Consider the following 16,658-nt stretch of genomic DNA (forward strand, 5'->3'; position numbering starts at 1 on the left):
TAAACTTACATCATAAGTCCCGTGCCTAAGGCTCAAGGGACATGTCTGAAGAGGGGGAGAAAAAATTATAAGAGCCAGAGGACCAGGAAATCTCCTGTAAGTTTGTGTGTTCTAGCTATAATAGGGAAGATACACTCCTGAAATCTCACCAGCATGGTTGCCTAAGCAACTAAAGAATCCCATCCCAATGTAGAGGGAGGAAATCTCACAGGTCCCCACCTCTAGACAAAGAACTATAAGCAATTAACAATTGCTGAGCAAGGAAGAAATATTCTTCTCCAGAAATAAGACTCCTAATTAGTTATTCATTATGAACACTGAACAGACTCAACAGGCTGTATTTATTTATTTATTTATCTGTTTATTTTAGCAAATAGAGTGTCTTCTAGGGTTGAAGAGCCCAAGTATTTCCTATAATTTAAAATAGCAAGCCACTTTAATAAAAAATATTTAAGTAGATTCCATATAGGCTCGGTTTATTTCTGTTTATATTCCACAACGTGTCCTAAGAAGGATTTCATGAGTTTGTAGCAGAGATAGGAATAGGCAGAGGTGATTTGCCCAGCTGCAGCCTATCCACTGCCCACAGAGAAGTTTAGCTAAGTTGCTTCAGGAACATAGTGTCATTACAGATTTCACACCGTCTTCTTCTAGCATTTTGTGCATGTCATCTCATGCTGTCTAGGTGATGCTGTTTCATGACATCCTTCAATTGTCTCTATTATCCCACCACCATCTGACACTGACCATTCTCCCTGGCTGACGACTCCTTTGGTCATGTTCGTACAGTGCTAATACAATCATCTAGGTAAGATGTACTCTATTAGGCAGGTGATTCTTAGCAGAAAGTATAGTGTACTTAAGTGCAGTTGATTCTGAATGATAGTCTCAATGTGTAATATAGATTACTTTCATCTTATAACTATTTTGAGGGGCTCCAATGCACACTATTACCAGAAATACAGAAGCTCAGAATAACATGACCAGTTTCCACAGGTCAAAAGTCTGGAGCGTGTTCAGTTGGGGTTTGTTTGAGTTTGGTTACTATTATTGTGATAAATACCATGATTAAAAGCAACTTGGGGTTAGAAGAGAAGTCAGAGAAGGAACTGAGGGTAGCAATCTAGAGACAAGACCTGAAGCATAGGTCACAGAAGAACTCTGTTCACTGACTTTCTTCATGTCTTGCTCACCTTGCTTTCTCATACAATTCCAGGACCACCTACCCAGGGGTAGACTAGTCATATTGAATTGGGCCCTATCACATCAATCATCAAGAAAATGCCCTACAAACTCTCCTGGAGGTAATTTGATGACAACACTCTCTCAAATGAAGTTCTTCTTCCCAAATAACTTGAATTGTGTCCAGTTGACATAACCCAACCTGGACAGGTTTCTGCTTAAGGATATTACATGGCTGAAATCTAAGTGCTAGTAGCTCCACATTCCTTTCTAAAGAATATGGATGAGTCCATTAATGGTTCCTTTCAGATATAAGACCGAGGTCCCACTTGCTAGTTAGCAACCAAGGGTTGCTATCAGCTTCTGAGATCACATCCGGACTTCGGGCTGCTTCCTTTACCTTCAGTGATAGCAGTGGCAAGTTGAGGTCTTCTTACCTTGTTTTTGACTGACCACACCTGGGCGAAGTTCTTTACATCCAATGGCTCATTTAATGAAATTCCATCTATTCAGAAGCTCTGGGACATTTCCCCAGCCTCAGTGTCTCTACCTTCTAACATACACGTACCATGCATGTACATATCTAATACGTATTTTTGAATATACAATCATACAAAAGTTCCATTTGACATGTAATATAACACATTTACAGGCTGTAGGAGAGAAGGAGCTGGAAGTTTTAAAAGGTCCTTTATTCTGCTTCCCACACAGAAGGTCATTCTGGACTACTAGCTATTTTTAAATTACATTTTATCAGGATAGGGGCATATCTATTTATATATTTTACTTATATATGTATATATAAATACCTATTTATATATTTTCTGTGGCTAGTTTCAAAATATGATAGCATAATTGAGTACATGTGACAAAAATAATTAGGTGTCTATGTATGAAATATTTACTACCTGCCTCTTCACTGAAAAAAAAATTGCTGATCCTTGCTTCAAAAATAGGAGAATTAGTCTAAAATATTTTTGGAATAATATCAAATAGATGTTGTAAAAATAAACTACATGAAAAATGTGAGGAGGACCCTTGCTCATACTGAGAAATTGGGAATATAACCCGAGGAAGTAACTTAACTAGAGAACAATTTTCATCTCGCTTTTAGCTATTGGCAAACAATCCACCTCCTTGTCTAGTTAACATGTCAAGATTTTCCAACAAAATAATCACCAAGAGCCTTAGCCAGGCAAAGTATCAGAAATTGCTTCCAAATAGACAAAAGTTGGGATAGAAAAACAATTGAAAAGTGACGCTTGCAAAAGTCATGGATTCATAGACTGCGATTTCTACAGCTTTGGGAAATAATTTTCAGTACTTTATCGACTTTGATAATCATGGAAATACTGGTGCATGCTGGGATTTAATTTTATTGGTTTTCATGCTTATTGATGGCAAAAAGCACTGAACATTTCCACCATGTTTCCCACTATGATTTACAAATGTTATGGCTTGCAATCAATTTTTATTCATACGCATATATCAAATTTTATCATTTGTAAGCTTGGTGAGTTATCACATAAGAATATAGCAAAGGAAGTAAAATACATAGGCCCAAATTCCCATGAGAATTTTCACATACATCTACTTCAGGAACTACAAATTTCTCAAATGATTCACCTCACAGCATTCATAGGAAGAAGCAGTAGCTTCCTTCCTACAGGATTGACTTTTGTTTGCTTGTTTGTTGGTTTGCTTTTTCCAAGATTAGATTGCAAACCAGTACAATTCAGACCATATTTCCACCTTAACAGAAAGAACCACATAACTATATTTTACTTGGAAAAAGAGTAAATTTTCAGACTTGCAAAGTTGATACACATGACATAACTACAATGCATTTGCTGTCTAATCTTCCTACTCATCTTTACATACATGGGTGCCATCCACCTTGGAAAGACACAGTAGGTCTAGATTATCATCCAAAGAACACTCAGAGTGAGTGTATGTGTATGTACTTGTGTATATACATAGATGCATGTTACTGTCCTTATTTAAATCTCAATTATTATTTTCAAGAAAATTATTAACTTCACATATATCTCTTAGAATCTAAAATTTTTATATGTAAAATATAAATGACACTGAATGACAACAGTGATACATAATGCAAATGTCTTTTTTTCTGGGAAAAGTAACACTGATAATGCTTAAAAACAAGTGATTGCTATGTGTAAACATTGGGCATCGGGCACTTTTACTTTACAGCTTACAAAAGTGAACTGTCAACACTGAGAAGGTGAGCAGATAATGGTGCACTGCTCATTAATGACTGTGCTAGTTAGAGCAGCAATTGACTTTGCTAAATATCATTTGGGATGGCGCGGTTCCATATTCTATTTCCTATTCCTGCGGGCTCCCAAGGGCCTTATTACATTTAACATTACTATAAATGCTATTTGTGAAAAAGCTTTTTAAAAGGACAGATTTCGTTTACAAAATGTTAATAGGCTTTTCCCTAGACTCGCTATAACTTTTAATCCCCATTTTCTGTTTTATTCACTTGACATATGAAGCACGTTCCATTTGCAAGTTGTTATCCTTTGCTGAGCTCAGAGCAGTGCACCAGACACTTTAGCTATAAGAAAATACGTAAATAGAGACAGATTTGTCACTATAGATTTCTTATATTCCAAATACTTCAATTGCAAAGATAAAATCAACGGATATGCAGATATCTGTATAAATAATGAAGCTGTAGCTAATTTTTGCTTCAGTGTTCACATGAAAATGCATTTTGTTACATTCTAGTTGAGATTTTAATATTTCAGCATTGGCTATTTTATTATCTCTTTAATGGAAATAAACTAATATCAGTATATGAAATGCCAGTATATGACTGGCAATAAATATCAAGATATTCAGTAAATCAGTCACATATTCTTTTCTTCAGTGAAGAATAAAATATTTTTCAAAATCAAATTTTAGTAGTAATGTAAATGTAAATGTAATAAGAGTTAAAAAATTCCAAACAATAAGCCCGAAATGCAATAAATACTGTAAAAACAATTCAATAGATATTTAAAATAGAGGAAGTACAGGATTGTCCAGAGAAGCACAAGTCCATAAACGCTAGCTGGAGCCATGCTTGAAACCAGGAACTCAGCCAAACAGAAAGTCAGGAGGACATCAAATCACGCCCCCTTTATTTTAATAAGCCTTACAGCGGCCTAGTCTCTCTTTGCCTCATTCGTTTAATAACTTTGTTTACACTGTCCTCAATATGGACATTTTGCAATGGGAAAAATTGGGGGGTGGAATCTGACCAATACAGTTATTTACAATATTTTAAAAACCACTGAATCATTTCTAAGTGAAATACTTCTATGCTGACTTTCATGACACTACAGGATCTAGTTGGTGCATAACAAAATTGTTTACAATTTACTGCTTCCTATACATAGACAACGATTTCTTTATATATGGTCTACCTTATTCAAAATATCAACTGACAAATACATATTTGCCGAAAACTTTGACTCATATAATAAACACGTTCATTTTCAATAGCCTTAGTAAATTTATAAGAGTGTGTTTTGGTTTTAATATGAAATGTCCCACCCAAGCTCATGTATCGATAAGTAGTCAGCCAATGGGAGGCTGTAGAACCTTCAAGAGGAGAGACTTAGTAGGAAAAAGTAGGTCAGCGGGTATTGTGCCTTTGAAGGTTATAAATGGCATCCCATTCCTCTCTAAACTTCCTGATCACCAAGAAGGGAAGAACAGCTTCGACTCCAGCTCTCACCACTCTGCCCAAGTTCGTAGAGCCACCCAACTATGCCCAGACCCCCTAAAACCAGGAGGCAAAGTGAATCATTTTTCGCTAAAATTGTTTTGTGAAGTATTTGTTCATAGGGATGAGAAAATAAAATAAAAACTTTTTCATTGAAATTATATTTGCAATTATTCTTTTTCTATTCACCAGAATACATTTCTCTAAGTATCTTTTGCATAGGAAGCAAGGTACAAATTCTAACACTGTACTACTTATTTGGTAGTCCTAGAATTACATTGCAAATAATAACTCTTACCGCTTTACTTCCTCTAACTATATAGACATGTCTAAGAGAAACTATAACAACAAACAAAAAAGATAAATCTCACAGAACTTTGAACACATGAATAAATAGGTTTCTTATTAAAAATCTAATGTGTCTCTCAGTACAGTAAAGTAATGAAGAAGGAGATACTAAGGATAAATCTTCAGCTTGGTCACATGTTATCAAAAGCAGGAGAGATCTAATATTTTAAATATTAATTACAATGTTGGAAAGCCATTACAGAAAGATTTGCAGTTTCATTAAACAGTCTTGAAGCCCGCGGCCTCTTATGATAATGTAGTACACAGGGAAGATGATTATCTCTTTCTACAAAACTAAGTCTGACTTCTGGGGGAAATCAGAAATTACACAATAGCACAAACATTTGAGTTTTATAGCCCAAAGGAGGTGGATGTAAACTCTCTTTTTCACTAGCTACATGTACTTGAGAAAACAATTCAATCACTTTTTGTTTTCTTTACTACAAAAAATCGACTTCACAGAAACATTGTTAGGAATAGGAAAATAAAATAAATTAAAAACATGCAAATATGTGATGGCCCTTTTTAATACAAGAGGGGAAGTGGCATTATAAGGAGGCTCTTGAAAGGAACCACATCCCTTGCCTTAATCCATTAACTATTTAATTATTTAATTAAATGTAGAAATGATAGGAAGTAATTTTACATTTATGCCAGGCTTAATAAGACCCAGTTGCAAGACTCAGCTGCAGTTGGATTGATTTAGGGAAAGGCTTTCGTCATTCTGGCATGAACAGTCACAATTCAGAGTGCTAGAGCACCCAGACAAGGTTAACAAAAGTATGAGTAAGAGTAAAAAGATTAGTAAAAGTATTAGCATTTTTACATGCCACCCTATATATTAAATCAATTTTAAAAATTACTTTATGTTTATGGGTGTTTTGCCTGCATGTGTATTTGTACACCTTATGGGGTCCTTGTGGCCATGGTGACCAGAAGAGGGCATCGGAGCCCTTGGAACTTGAGTTCCATACTGGGAGCTGCCTTATAGATGCTGCAAATTAAACTTGAATCCTCAGGGAAAGTAGCCAGTGCTTTTAATCACTAAGCCATCTCTCCAGTGCCATTACCTTCAGTATTGAAATATCATAATATCCTGTAAGTTAGTTCCTTGCTTTGGAATTGTTCATAGTTTTGACTGCTAAATGATTTTTAAATCCACATCACTTTCCCCCACTACATAGTAAGATAGATTCTTATTTGCATTCTGACTCCCAGGACATAACAAGAATTCAGTAAACCCACATGCACAGACAAATGAACAATTTACTAATTATCCTCTTGGATAAATTGAAGACAGTTTTATCATGAATGAAAGCATAGAATTACATGGTTGTCTGCTTCTATACATGTTCATAATGAGTAAATTCATTTGTGATTATAGAAAGACAGAAAATGTGCTCTGATTTTATTGGTTAAAATAATGATCATTAACCACATTCAAGGGTAATTCTGTAAGCAGCTCAATGTCAAGGACATGATACTTACATTCGCCAAGTGAGCTAGCTCTATCTCCAAAAATGAGTCAGTTGTTTTGGGTTCAGGCCTGATTGTGACCACGATGATTTTAGAATTAACGACAGTATAATTTCTGAAACAGAATAATAATGATTAAAAAGAGAAATGATTGATGGAAACTGATTCATGCCACTCCATACCTGTTGAGATGACATTAAGTAATGCATCCTCAGTAAAAGCATAGACCCAGGTAAATTATTCACTGAAAGACGCAGTCAATGCACTCTTATGAATAAGCTCTCTCAGGGACTAGAAATTCTGGGGAGAAGTAAAGGCATTTAATCATTTTATATGTAGAAAAAAAGGAACTATGAATTGAAAATATCAGCCAATCTATGAATGAGTATAACTCATTTATTTCAAGGAAGACCTCACAGCTTTATTCTCCAGGAGACCAAATATTCACCTTGCCAAGTGCTGCCATGGCAGTTTTTTTTGTTTTGTGTTTTTACTTCCCCCAAATACATGAAGATGGAAAACTGTAATGTGATATAAGATGAAAGCATGCAGAATTTTAATACAATGTTCTCAATCTGGGAAACATCTCTCTTCTGAAATACCTTGCCAGGTTAGCACTCACAAAGACTTTATATGTAATCATATACATAATTAGAAAATTATTATTAGCTGGACCATGGTGATATATATTTTTAATCTCAGCACTCAGGAGGCAGAGGCAGGCAGATTATTGTGAGTTTGAGGCCAGGCAGAGCTACCCAGAGAAGCTCTGTTTTCAAACAACCAAGAAAAAAAAAGAAAGAAAATTATATGGATATTTTTACATAAAACATATGTCATATGTCATCTACTATTTATAGGTTTAAAAATTTGACTGTAGTTTTTCACATTTTGAAGAAACAAGTATATTCATGCTTTATTGATGGTTTGAAATAAATCTATTGTTCTTATTTGTTCTTCTAATAAACAAATTCTGTTTTAGAGAATTTATGTAAGTATCAAACATGAGTTCATTTTAAAAAATTTATTTGTTTCCCAACACTGCATTTAAAACTCACAAATCCTAACTATACTTTAATGCTTCTCCATATTACCATGCAAGGACTACCATCCATCAAATTAGATAATTTCTCCTTGATGCTGCTAAGCAGTATCCTTGAACTCCTTTGCAGATGATCCCACCTTTCCACAGATTTGCTATCACTGTAAATTTAACTTTTCTAGCAATATAGCATACAGACTTTGTGTTTGACTTAATTCACAGTATATTTTTGAAATTCAGGTCAGCTATCCTACAATTTATGAATTCACCAAATCAACAAGCTAACATTGAATCATTTCTGGTAAATCAGCCTTTATAGGTATTCAAGGGTGGCTATTAGTAATAATTGTGATATATACTTTGTGTAGACACATATTTTAATATCTTGGATAAATACCTGGGAATTGCTTGATCATATGGTAAAGGAGTGTTTTAAATGTAGGAGTCACTCTGTTTTCTGAAGTACCTGCATTGTTGGATTCCTAGAATTATGATATGGTAAAACAACAGATCCTCCTCTATTTGTGGTAACCTTTCTCTTCTGGTATGCTATTTGATGTACAATTTCACCCCACTGAATGCTAGACTGTTCTATAGCAGATGGATAAGAAGCATACTTTGTCTGGGATACTATTTTAACTCATTTCTCAGATGTTTAGCATTGTCAAATAATAACTTCTTAAATATTCTTAAACACTCAAGAAGGCATCCAGTGTGGTAGAAAATATTCTGGAAAGAAAAAGGAAAAGAAAACCAAAAATGTATCCTTAGTATAATTTATTTTCCTGTTGGGGAAAGTGACTATAAACAGGGAGAGTTGGTTTTTAATCCCATTTCATTTAACATATCGATTAAAGGGAAACTGCATTGGAAAGGCTATAAAACCAAATGGTAAAAGTCAAGAGCTCTCCTTGCTAATTTATTGTTCCTTTGTGGGTAGATGTTACCATAGGTTATGGTGAGAATTAATGGAAAAAGAAATCTGGAAGAGCATCAGGTGAGTGATCACATTAGTATGGATTCTGGAGGAACATGTATTTCACTACCAGAAAACAACACTGCATGATTCCCATATGAAAGTTGCTCAGGCCTGAGCTTGCAAATGCAAGATCATTCCCAGGTTAGCCTGAATGTGTGCGAGTTCTTTAGTTTCTGGGAAATAAAATACTGATGGGTTCATCAAATTCCTTTACTTTTGTTCTGCTTAGAACAATTCTTTCTGTTACTAATAAAACACAAAGCATGATCATTACAATTACGTTAGGTTGCTTTTACAATAGGGATGTACTTCCATCATTTTCAGTCTAAGTGACTAAGTGACTGAAAAATGGGTATTCTATGTAGGTGTTTGATATTTTTAGCAAGATGCCTATGAGTTCTCTTTGTGTTTGAGAATGTAGATGACGATCGATGGCAAATAAAGCAAAGATGAACTTTCTGTACAGGGCATTAGCTGAGTCAGGCTCCACAGTTACTTGAGGGAGGGTCTATGTTACAGCTTTGATGAAGTGCGGCTATTAAAGCATATTTGGAATTTGAAAAATTTTGTGTGTCAAGTTATGCCTATGGGTGTACCTGTCTCATTTACGTGGCTAGCCCTTTGCTTCACACATCACACAGAAACATGCATTGAGCTTTATTACAGCATCCAGGAGACCTACATGCTTCCTTCCATAAGAGTCTAAGTCCAGGGAGGGCAAGAATGACTACTAACATTAATAAAGTTTCATTTTTCATTACACCTGGCAGATTTCCGTGCTCAAACCCATTTGATTACTTTGTGGAATAGCACATTCAAAAGAAAACAATCTTTTTATTAAGTTGATTTCAACTGTAATGGCAATATCAGAGGAAAAGGCCTAATAAAGTAAAAATAGGCAGATTTACATTATGCAATGGCTCCTTTTTAAAAATGTATATATTGCACAAAGTTAGCTTTAATTTATTCCATCAATTTATTATAATTTGCATAAGTGAATAGCTGGCTCCCAATGAGCCACGTCAGGCTTTGTGATCTCCTAATGCTTCCTGGCTGGTTGCACAGTGGTATACATTGCTAAGAAAGCATATCTTACAGCCAAATGGATTTCATGACTAAAGTAATAAAGTTCTTCTGTGTCCTTGAGATTTGCACTGGTATTCACTTAAAGGAGAGTCAACTTATTCTTAAAGAAAGTAAAAGTGTGATTAAACTACCTTGCAGACATATATAGAAGACATTTTCAATATGATATTCACATGCTGAAAATAAAAGGATGGAAAAACATTCCAAATGGTAACCAAAGAAAGCAGTCTTGGCTATATTAATGCCAGAACCAGTAGACATAAGGTTGAAAACTATCGTAGGAGCAAAAAAAAAAAGAGCATTAAATAGAGACAAAAGAGTCAATTCACCAGTAAGATATGACAATTATAAATGCACACACTCCTAGGTGTATAGGATACAAATACACAATGCAAATATTGACAGTATTAAAGGGAGAAGTAGAAAGTGACTCAGTAATCTGAACTCTCATAGCACACTTCAATAATAGTCAAATAAAGATAAAGAGGAAAAACAGTATATGAGCAACACTGAAGACAGACATAGAACACTTAATGCAGCTTCAGAAGATCACAGATTATTCTGAATGCTCATTAAGCATTCTCCATGATAAGTCACCCATGTGGCTACATAACTGGCCTTAATAAAATGAAAAAGATTGAATTCATACCAACATGAAACTGAAAATCAATTGCATAACAAGACATTTTCAAATATGTCAAAAATTAATGTACACTCAAAAACAACTAGTGAGTTAAGGAAGAAATCATGAGAGATACTAGAAAATTCCTTAAGGTAACTAAAAATAAAACATAAACCAAACTTCTGAGATGCAGTGTGAACAGTATTAAGAGGTAAATTTAGAATAGTAAACCTAAAATAAGGAAGACCTCAAATAAAAAAAAAACACAAATTTATACCTTCAGGAACTAAAAATAAAAAGTCAAAATAGGAATTAAAACTGAAAACACAAAAATCAACACAACTAAGATGCATTCTATAATATCAACACAACTTACAAGGTCTTAGCTGGATATATTTTAAAGATGAAAAGCCTCTAATAATAAAATTCAGAAATCAAGGAAGAAATATTTCATCTAGCTGCAGAAGAAAGGAAGACCACAATTTGTATGAATAATTAGTTCTGTGCCAGCAAATAATATACCCTGGACAAAGTAGGTCAATTCTTGGATATGTGTAGTCTTCCAAGACTAAATCATGAAGAAATCAATATCTGCAAAGACCTATGGTTATGGATCTACATAAATATAATGATATACATGTATATATTTATACATACATGTATTAATATATTATATATGTACATATGTTCACATGCATATATGTATACATATGTACATATGGATAGGTGTTCACATGTATATATGAACTATATTACATAAAATATGAAACTAGTAAGGGGATTTAATTAGAAATGATAATTTTTAAATATTATCACCTATGAAATCTCAAGACCAGATGGCTGCCTGGAGAATTCTTAGAACATTTAAAGAAAAGCCAACTCCAATCTTTATACTCTTCTATAAAATTGAAGCCAACTGAAAGAGAAGTTCCTCAGTTTTTCAAGAAAGAAAATCTAGAACGCTATACCACAGATGAACATAGTTATCTACAGTGTCAGACACTTAAAATATTTATGATGACAAATTTCATGTTATGGCCATTTCTCACAAAAATTAATGTTGTGTGTAATAGAAAAACAGGTGAAGGGGACTGCAAAATAGATGACACATGAAAAGTATAGCCCATCATGATATGAAAAAAATATTAACTGCTTATTGACAATTCTCAACATCCCTAGTCACTTTCAATTTTTACAATGATCATTCATGAGGTTTAAAGATGAAAACTATCCTAATGGCTTTAAATAAGGCCCCCAATTTGGATTGAACCAAATACACAATAGAAAACTTGGCATAGTCTGGTAATCAAAGGACTTCATCAGGACAAGATAAACATATTTACTTCTAAAATTACAACCAGGGGCTGGAGAGATGGCTCAGCAGTGAAGGCCACTGGATGCTCTACCAGAAGACCCAGGTACAATTCAAGCACCCACACGGTGGCTCACAACCATCGGTCACTCCAGTCGCCGTGAAGTAAAAGCCCTCTTCTAGCCTCCACAATTTCCGTGCACACACATGGTACCCAGTCATGCATGCATGCAAAACACCCATGCACACACAACATGACAAAATAAGTGACTCTACAAATACAGATTAAGTTAAAAATCAGATGATAGGTGCTTTGCTTAGAAATCACAAATCAGACATTCGAGTTTGGAAGCCGCAGTCTTGGTGGAGTGGGTGAGGTGACAGACTTGATTTCAAGTGTGGTTTTCTAACAGATATAGAATTTAGAATCTCAAAAAATGATAATGCTCTGGGATGTAAGTCCGTTTTAAAAGGCATGGCTACATGAAGCCTAGATTTTTATGCATAATGTAGTACTACATTATTTTATACAATTAGTCATGTCAATTTGGTACCAAGGATAATTTTAATATCAAATGTCTCTATGATGGCACAAAGAAAGACTCAGGAACTCATAAAAGGAAAGCATTTCTTTGCACACTGAGAACAAAGCAGGGTGGTTCGTAGTTGAGGATCTAAGACTATGGAATACTCATTCTTGAGGAAGCCAGTGGTTCAAGTTCTATTCTGATTGCCTGATAGTGAAAGTGATGGCCTTTGTCTCTATTATTTCCAGTAATATTTAGATAATTTTCTCTTCTCATTTGTGTTTAATTCCTTTTCTACAAGATAACTGTCTATGAATTGTGAAAACACTGTAGCTCTTTATTCTTCTGTATTTTATCTCTGGCATTTTATTTATTTCATGTAGCAAATTTTAATGCTTGATTTTATTAGTTTTTAAATGACGTGTGTGTCTGTATGTGGGCTTGTGCTTGTAAGTACAATGCCTTCAGAGACAAAAAGAAGTCAACAGAATCCGGGATCTTGAGTTACAGATAGTTATGAGCCACCAGACTTCAGTGCAGGACTCAAACTCCAGTCCTAGAAAGAGTAGTATGTAATCTTAACTGCTAAGTCATATCTCTAGACCATTCCTAGCATTTTAGTACTGCAATGGAATTTAATAAAATTTTAATAAAGTAATATTAATAAAATTTAATAAAATAAATGGAATTTAATAAAATTTTAGTTAGACTCCTTTTGTTATTTCACACGTTAACATCAACATTAAAATACATTAAACACATGATTTCATTTCCCTATGTCTTACCACTCTTCATATACTCAGGAGTAATGGTTTCCTCACAAAACTTGGAACCTGATCAATTAAATGAATTTTTACAACATTCTGTAGAATCTGTGGCTTGATGTATGCTTGGATGCACTATTCTTTTTTCTTAGACATAATTTTCTTAAGATAAATTTTTAGTAGCTACATCAAGGAAATAACATTTCTCAGTTTCTTGACATTGCCAAATTGGCCTCTAAAAATGTAACGGCATGATATAAACTTTCCACAGCAGTTACTGAGCTAGCCAGGCTGTAGACTTAGGAATTTCTAGATATGAGTAGGGTCTATGTACAGCTGTATCAGCTCCCTCAATGAACCCTATGTTCTAGGCTAGCAAACTTAGCTTTCTAGGCTCTCCCATGGCCAGAAAGGGGGCAAGAAATGGAAAACCTAGGCCTTGGTTGTACCAGGCCAGATTGTCACCAGCAAAGCAACTCAAGATAGCCCATTTCTTGTCCTCTCCTGGGACACACATATGCATATTTCGTGACTCAGAGTTGTACTATGTGGCCCAGAGTGTCTGCAAACTCTCAATACTCCTGCCCTTGTCTTATGTATGATAGAATTCTAGTAGTGCACCACTACATTTAGATGGCTTGTCTAAGTTTTAGCTGTAAGAACATGTTTTTAAAAAGGATGAAAACTATATAATTTAGACTCAACTGGAGCGTATTTCCTTTACTTGAAGGAACCATTCAAACCGTCTCAAGTTTATCTTTTCATTTTGGAAAAGGTTTTACTCATTGTGTGTGTGTGTGTGTGTGTGTGTGTGTGTGTGCGTGCGTGTACATGCCACAGCATCCATGTAGAGGACAGCTTGTTGGCGTCACTCTTCTCTTTCCACCCTGGTGATCCTGAGGTTCAAACCCAGGTCATCAGGATTGCTGGTAGGCTGAGCCATCTCACTGCCTATGAAATTTCTCAAATTTACAAAGGAAGATAGTCATGTAGCAAAATAAAAATCATGGCTGGAAGCACATTGAAGCAAGAGGAAAAAACTACACAAATTAAAAAAGAACATGCAAATTCAATCTGTTTCTTATATGAAGGAAACTTTCTTAATTATGTTTATTTGAACCATTATCTCATCATCTTTTATAATTCCTAGTTCTGTTTGAAAATAATTATACCAAAATATAAAATTCTGAGACCTTAATGGTTTATCTTACATTTCTGGAAGAATTTTTCAGAAGTGGAAAAACAAAACTGTGAGTGCTTAGTGGATACATTTCAGATATTAAATAGCCAAAAATGAAAACTAAACACCAGCATTTTTTTCATTCAAAGAGCACTTAAGAAGACATCTCATCCTGAGCTTTCTATTAATGTCATTTCTGGATAACGACAGACACATAAGTGTCTCCTACAGTCACTTACTGAATAACTACATATAATGCTTAACATCTAAACACTTTTACTTGATATAATTGTACAGATTTATGAAGAATAGGAGATGGTTCGATACTGTTTACATGTGTAATGTTCTAACAGAATAATTGGCATATTGATCATTTTAAAAAATCAATACTTTGTGAAGAGAACATTCCCAATCCTTTCTTCCAGTTATTTTTAAATAGGCAGTCTTTATTATAATCAATAGTCAATCAAATGTGCAGTAAAACACATTGTCTATTTCTCTATCTGCCCATGACTTTGTACTTGTCATATAGTTCTAGCTCTTAGACAAAGGTAACTAAGGTCTTTGGTCTACAGAAAATATAGTTACCTTCTCCAATAAAAAGAATGTTGGAAGTTGAAAAGAATCTTTAAAATCAATTCCCACATTTTTCATATGAAAACATAGTAACTTGCCCCAGGGCCTATCTGAATCTGTTTGTATCACAAGTGGGTTAGGAGAGCCAGCCTTCCAGATGATTCTCTGCTCCATTCACTTAATAACTTACCATAGACCCATTACTCTATTTATACATCATAAGAAACAATTGTCTTTGTAACAATTAAAAAAAAAGTTGAACCATATTTTTTTCTTTTGTAAAATTGGCATATCCCTAGACAAATTTCCAATTTTCCTGACTATATGAATTTCTGGAACTTGGAACGATGTGCCTTCCCCATTGTACAAGTGAGAATATTTAATTAGATTATTAAGAACTGGATTAACCATGCAAATCTGTTGGCCTTTCCAGGAGGGAAATGATCACAATAATCAAGGAAATAATCACTGTATGCTTTTAGGTTGGATATATTTTTTATTCCCTGTAGACCTCAGCAGCAAAGAGTACAAGCATCATCCTTGAAGGGTTTCTATTTAAAGTTGAGCTGATGGCAGATGAAGTGAATTACTGTGAGATTAGAGAAGTTTTGGAAGCTTTTAATATGTTCAAGTGAAATTCAAACAAGGTGCCTGAGAGTGTCTAGACAAGACTTATTCAGTGATAAATGTGACAAAGTGAGCTCTCTTCGGAAGTAAGGATCTAACTTTATCTAAGCACTTTTGACCTTGGAAAACACCTCTTCTTTTGAGTTTTACAGGCATGGATATAGCTTAACTGTATCTATACATACTAAGCCAGTAAAAGGTTTAGTATAAACATACTAGTTTCAAAATATTTTTTTTTTTTTTTTGGTTTTTCGAGACAGGGTTTCTCTGTGTAGCTTTGCGCCTTTCCTGGAACTCGCTTTGGAGACCAGGCTGGCCTCGAACTCACAGAGATCCGCCTGCCTCTGCCTCCCGAGTGCTGGGATTAAAGGCGTGCGCCACCACCGCCCGGCCCAAAATATTTTTTCTAGAAGAGCATAACCCAACTCAAATCTATCCAATCAAACAAGTCCAAATTCAATCCAGAGAAGGACTATGTGGTTGGGAGAGACCACGCATCAACCATGCCCTACCACCTACATTAGGAATGAGCACAGAGAATGTCTGCCAGGAATAATGACTAGTGTCTGCTATCTTGTTAGGAGGCCATTTCTGCTGGGTTAAACTCTAATTGTTTTTATTTATTAGACTGTTTGTTATGTCTCTGATAAAACTGCACACATTATTCATATCTTCTCCTCCCTGAAAACATAAGGCTTTATTTATGAGGGTATGTTGGGAGAGTTCAAAGCAAGTATGGCTGTGTTAACCAGAATAAAACTTGGTCTCCATCCTTGAGAATGAGGTGCTGTCAGGAAGTAAGTCATCTTGAGTAATATGATCACTATGCAAATAGATGCAAATGATATTCCCTGTGCGATTTAATAAAGTAGGTAAGACAATAGAACACAGGGATGAATGTTGGTGGAATTATTAATTGAACTTTTTTTTAATATCTGAGTGAAAAAATAGATGGGTTTCTTCCAAAAATAGTCTCTAATTGAGGAGCATTTATTCTTAATGTAGCTGTAATTGAGATTTTATTTTTAAGGAAACTGAGATCTTGTGCAAATGAAGAACAAAACTATGTTTTCCCAGTTACCATGACTCTAATTTCCTATAATGTCAGAGAAAAGTATCATTAATTACAAAGAAAAGGGGAAGACAGATGAATTTTACAATGGCCTATTCTATTAGAGGGCAGTGAGGGTTTTTTTTT

At 34.8% G+C, this 16,658-nt stretch overlaps 1 protein-coding gene across 4 annotated transcripts in view; it reads right to left on the reverse strand.

Moving 5' to 3' along the window:
- The window catches only part of Adgrb3 (adhesion G protein-coupled receptor B3), a 732,632-nt gene that overhangs the window by 325,343 nt on the left and 390,631 nt on the right, over positions 1–16,658 (reverse strand). For all 4 annotated transcript variants that reach the window (XM_076557962.1, XM_042265766.2, XM_076557963.1 and 1 more), the window contains one exon: positions 6,758–6,860. In XM_076557962.1, the coding sequence (XP_076414077.1) occupies positions 6,758–6,860 (103 nt within the window). The remainder of the gene's footprint in view (positions 1–6,757; positions 6,861–16,658) is intronic.

This window comes from Peromyscus maniculatus, chromosome 21, assembly GCF_049852395.1.
Source record: "Peromyscus maniculatus bairdii isolate BWxNUB_F1_BW_parent chromosome 21, HU_Pman_BW_mat_3.1, whole genome shotgun sequence".
Classification (NCBI taxonomy): Eukaryota; Metazoa; Chordata; class Mammalia; order Rodentia; family Cricetidae; genus Peromyscus; species Peromyscus maniculatus.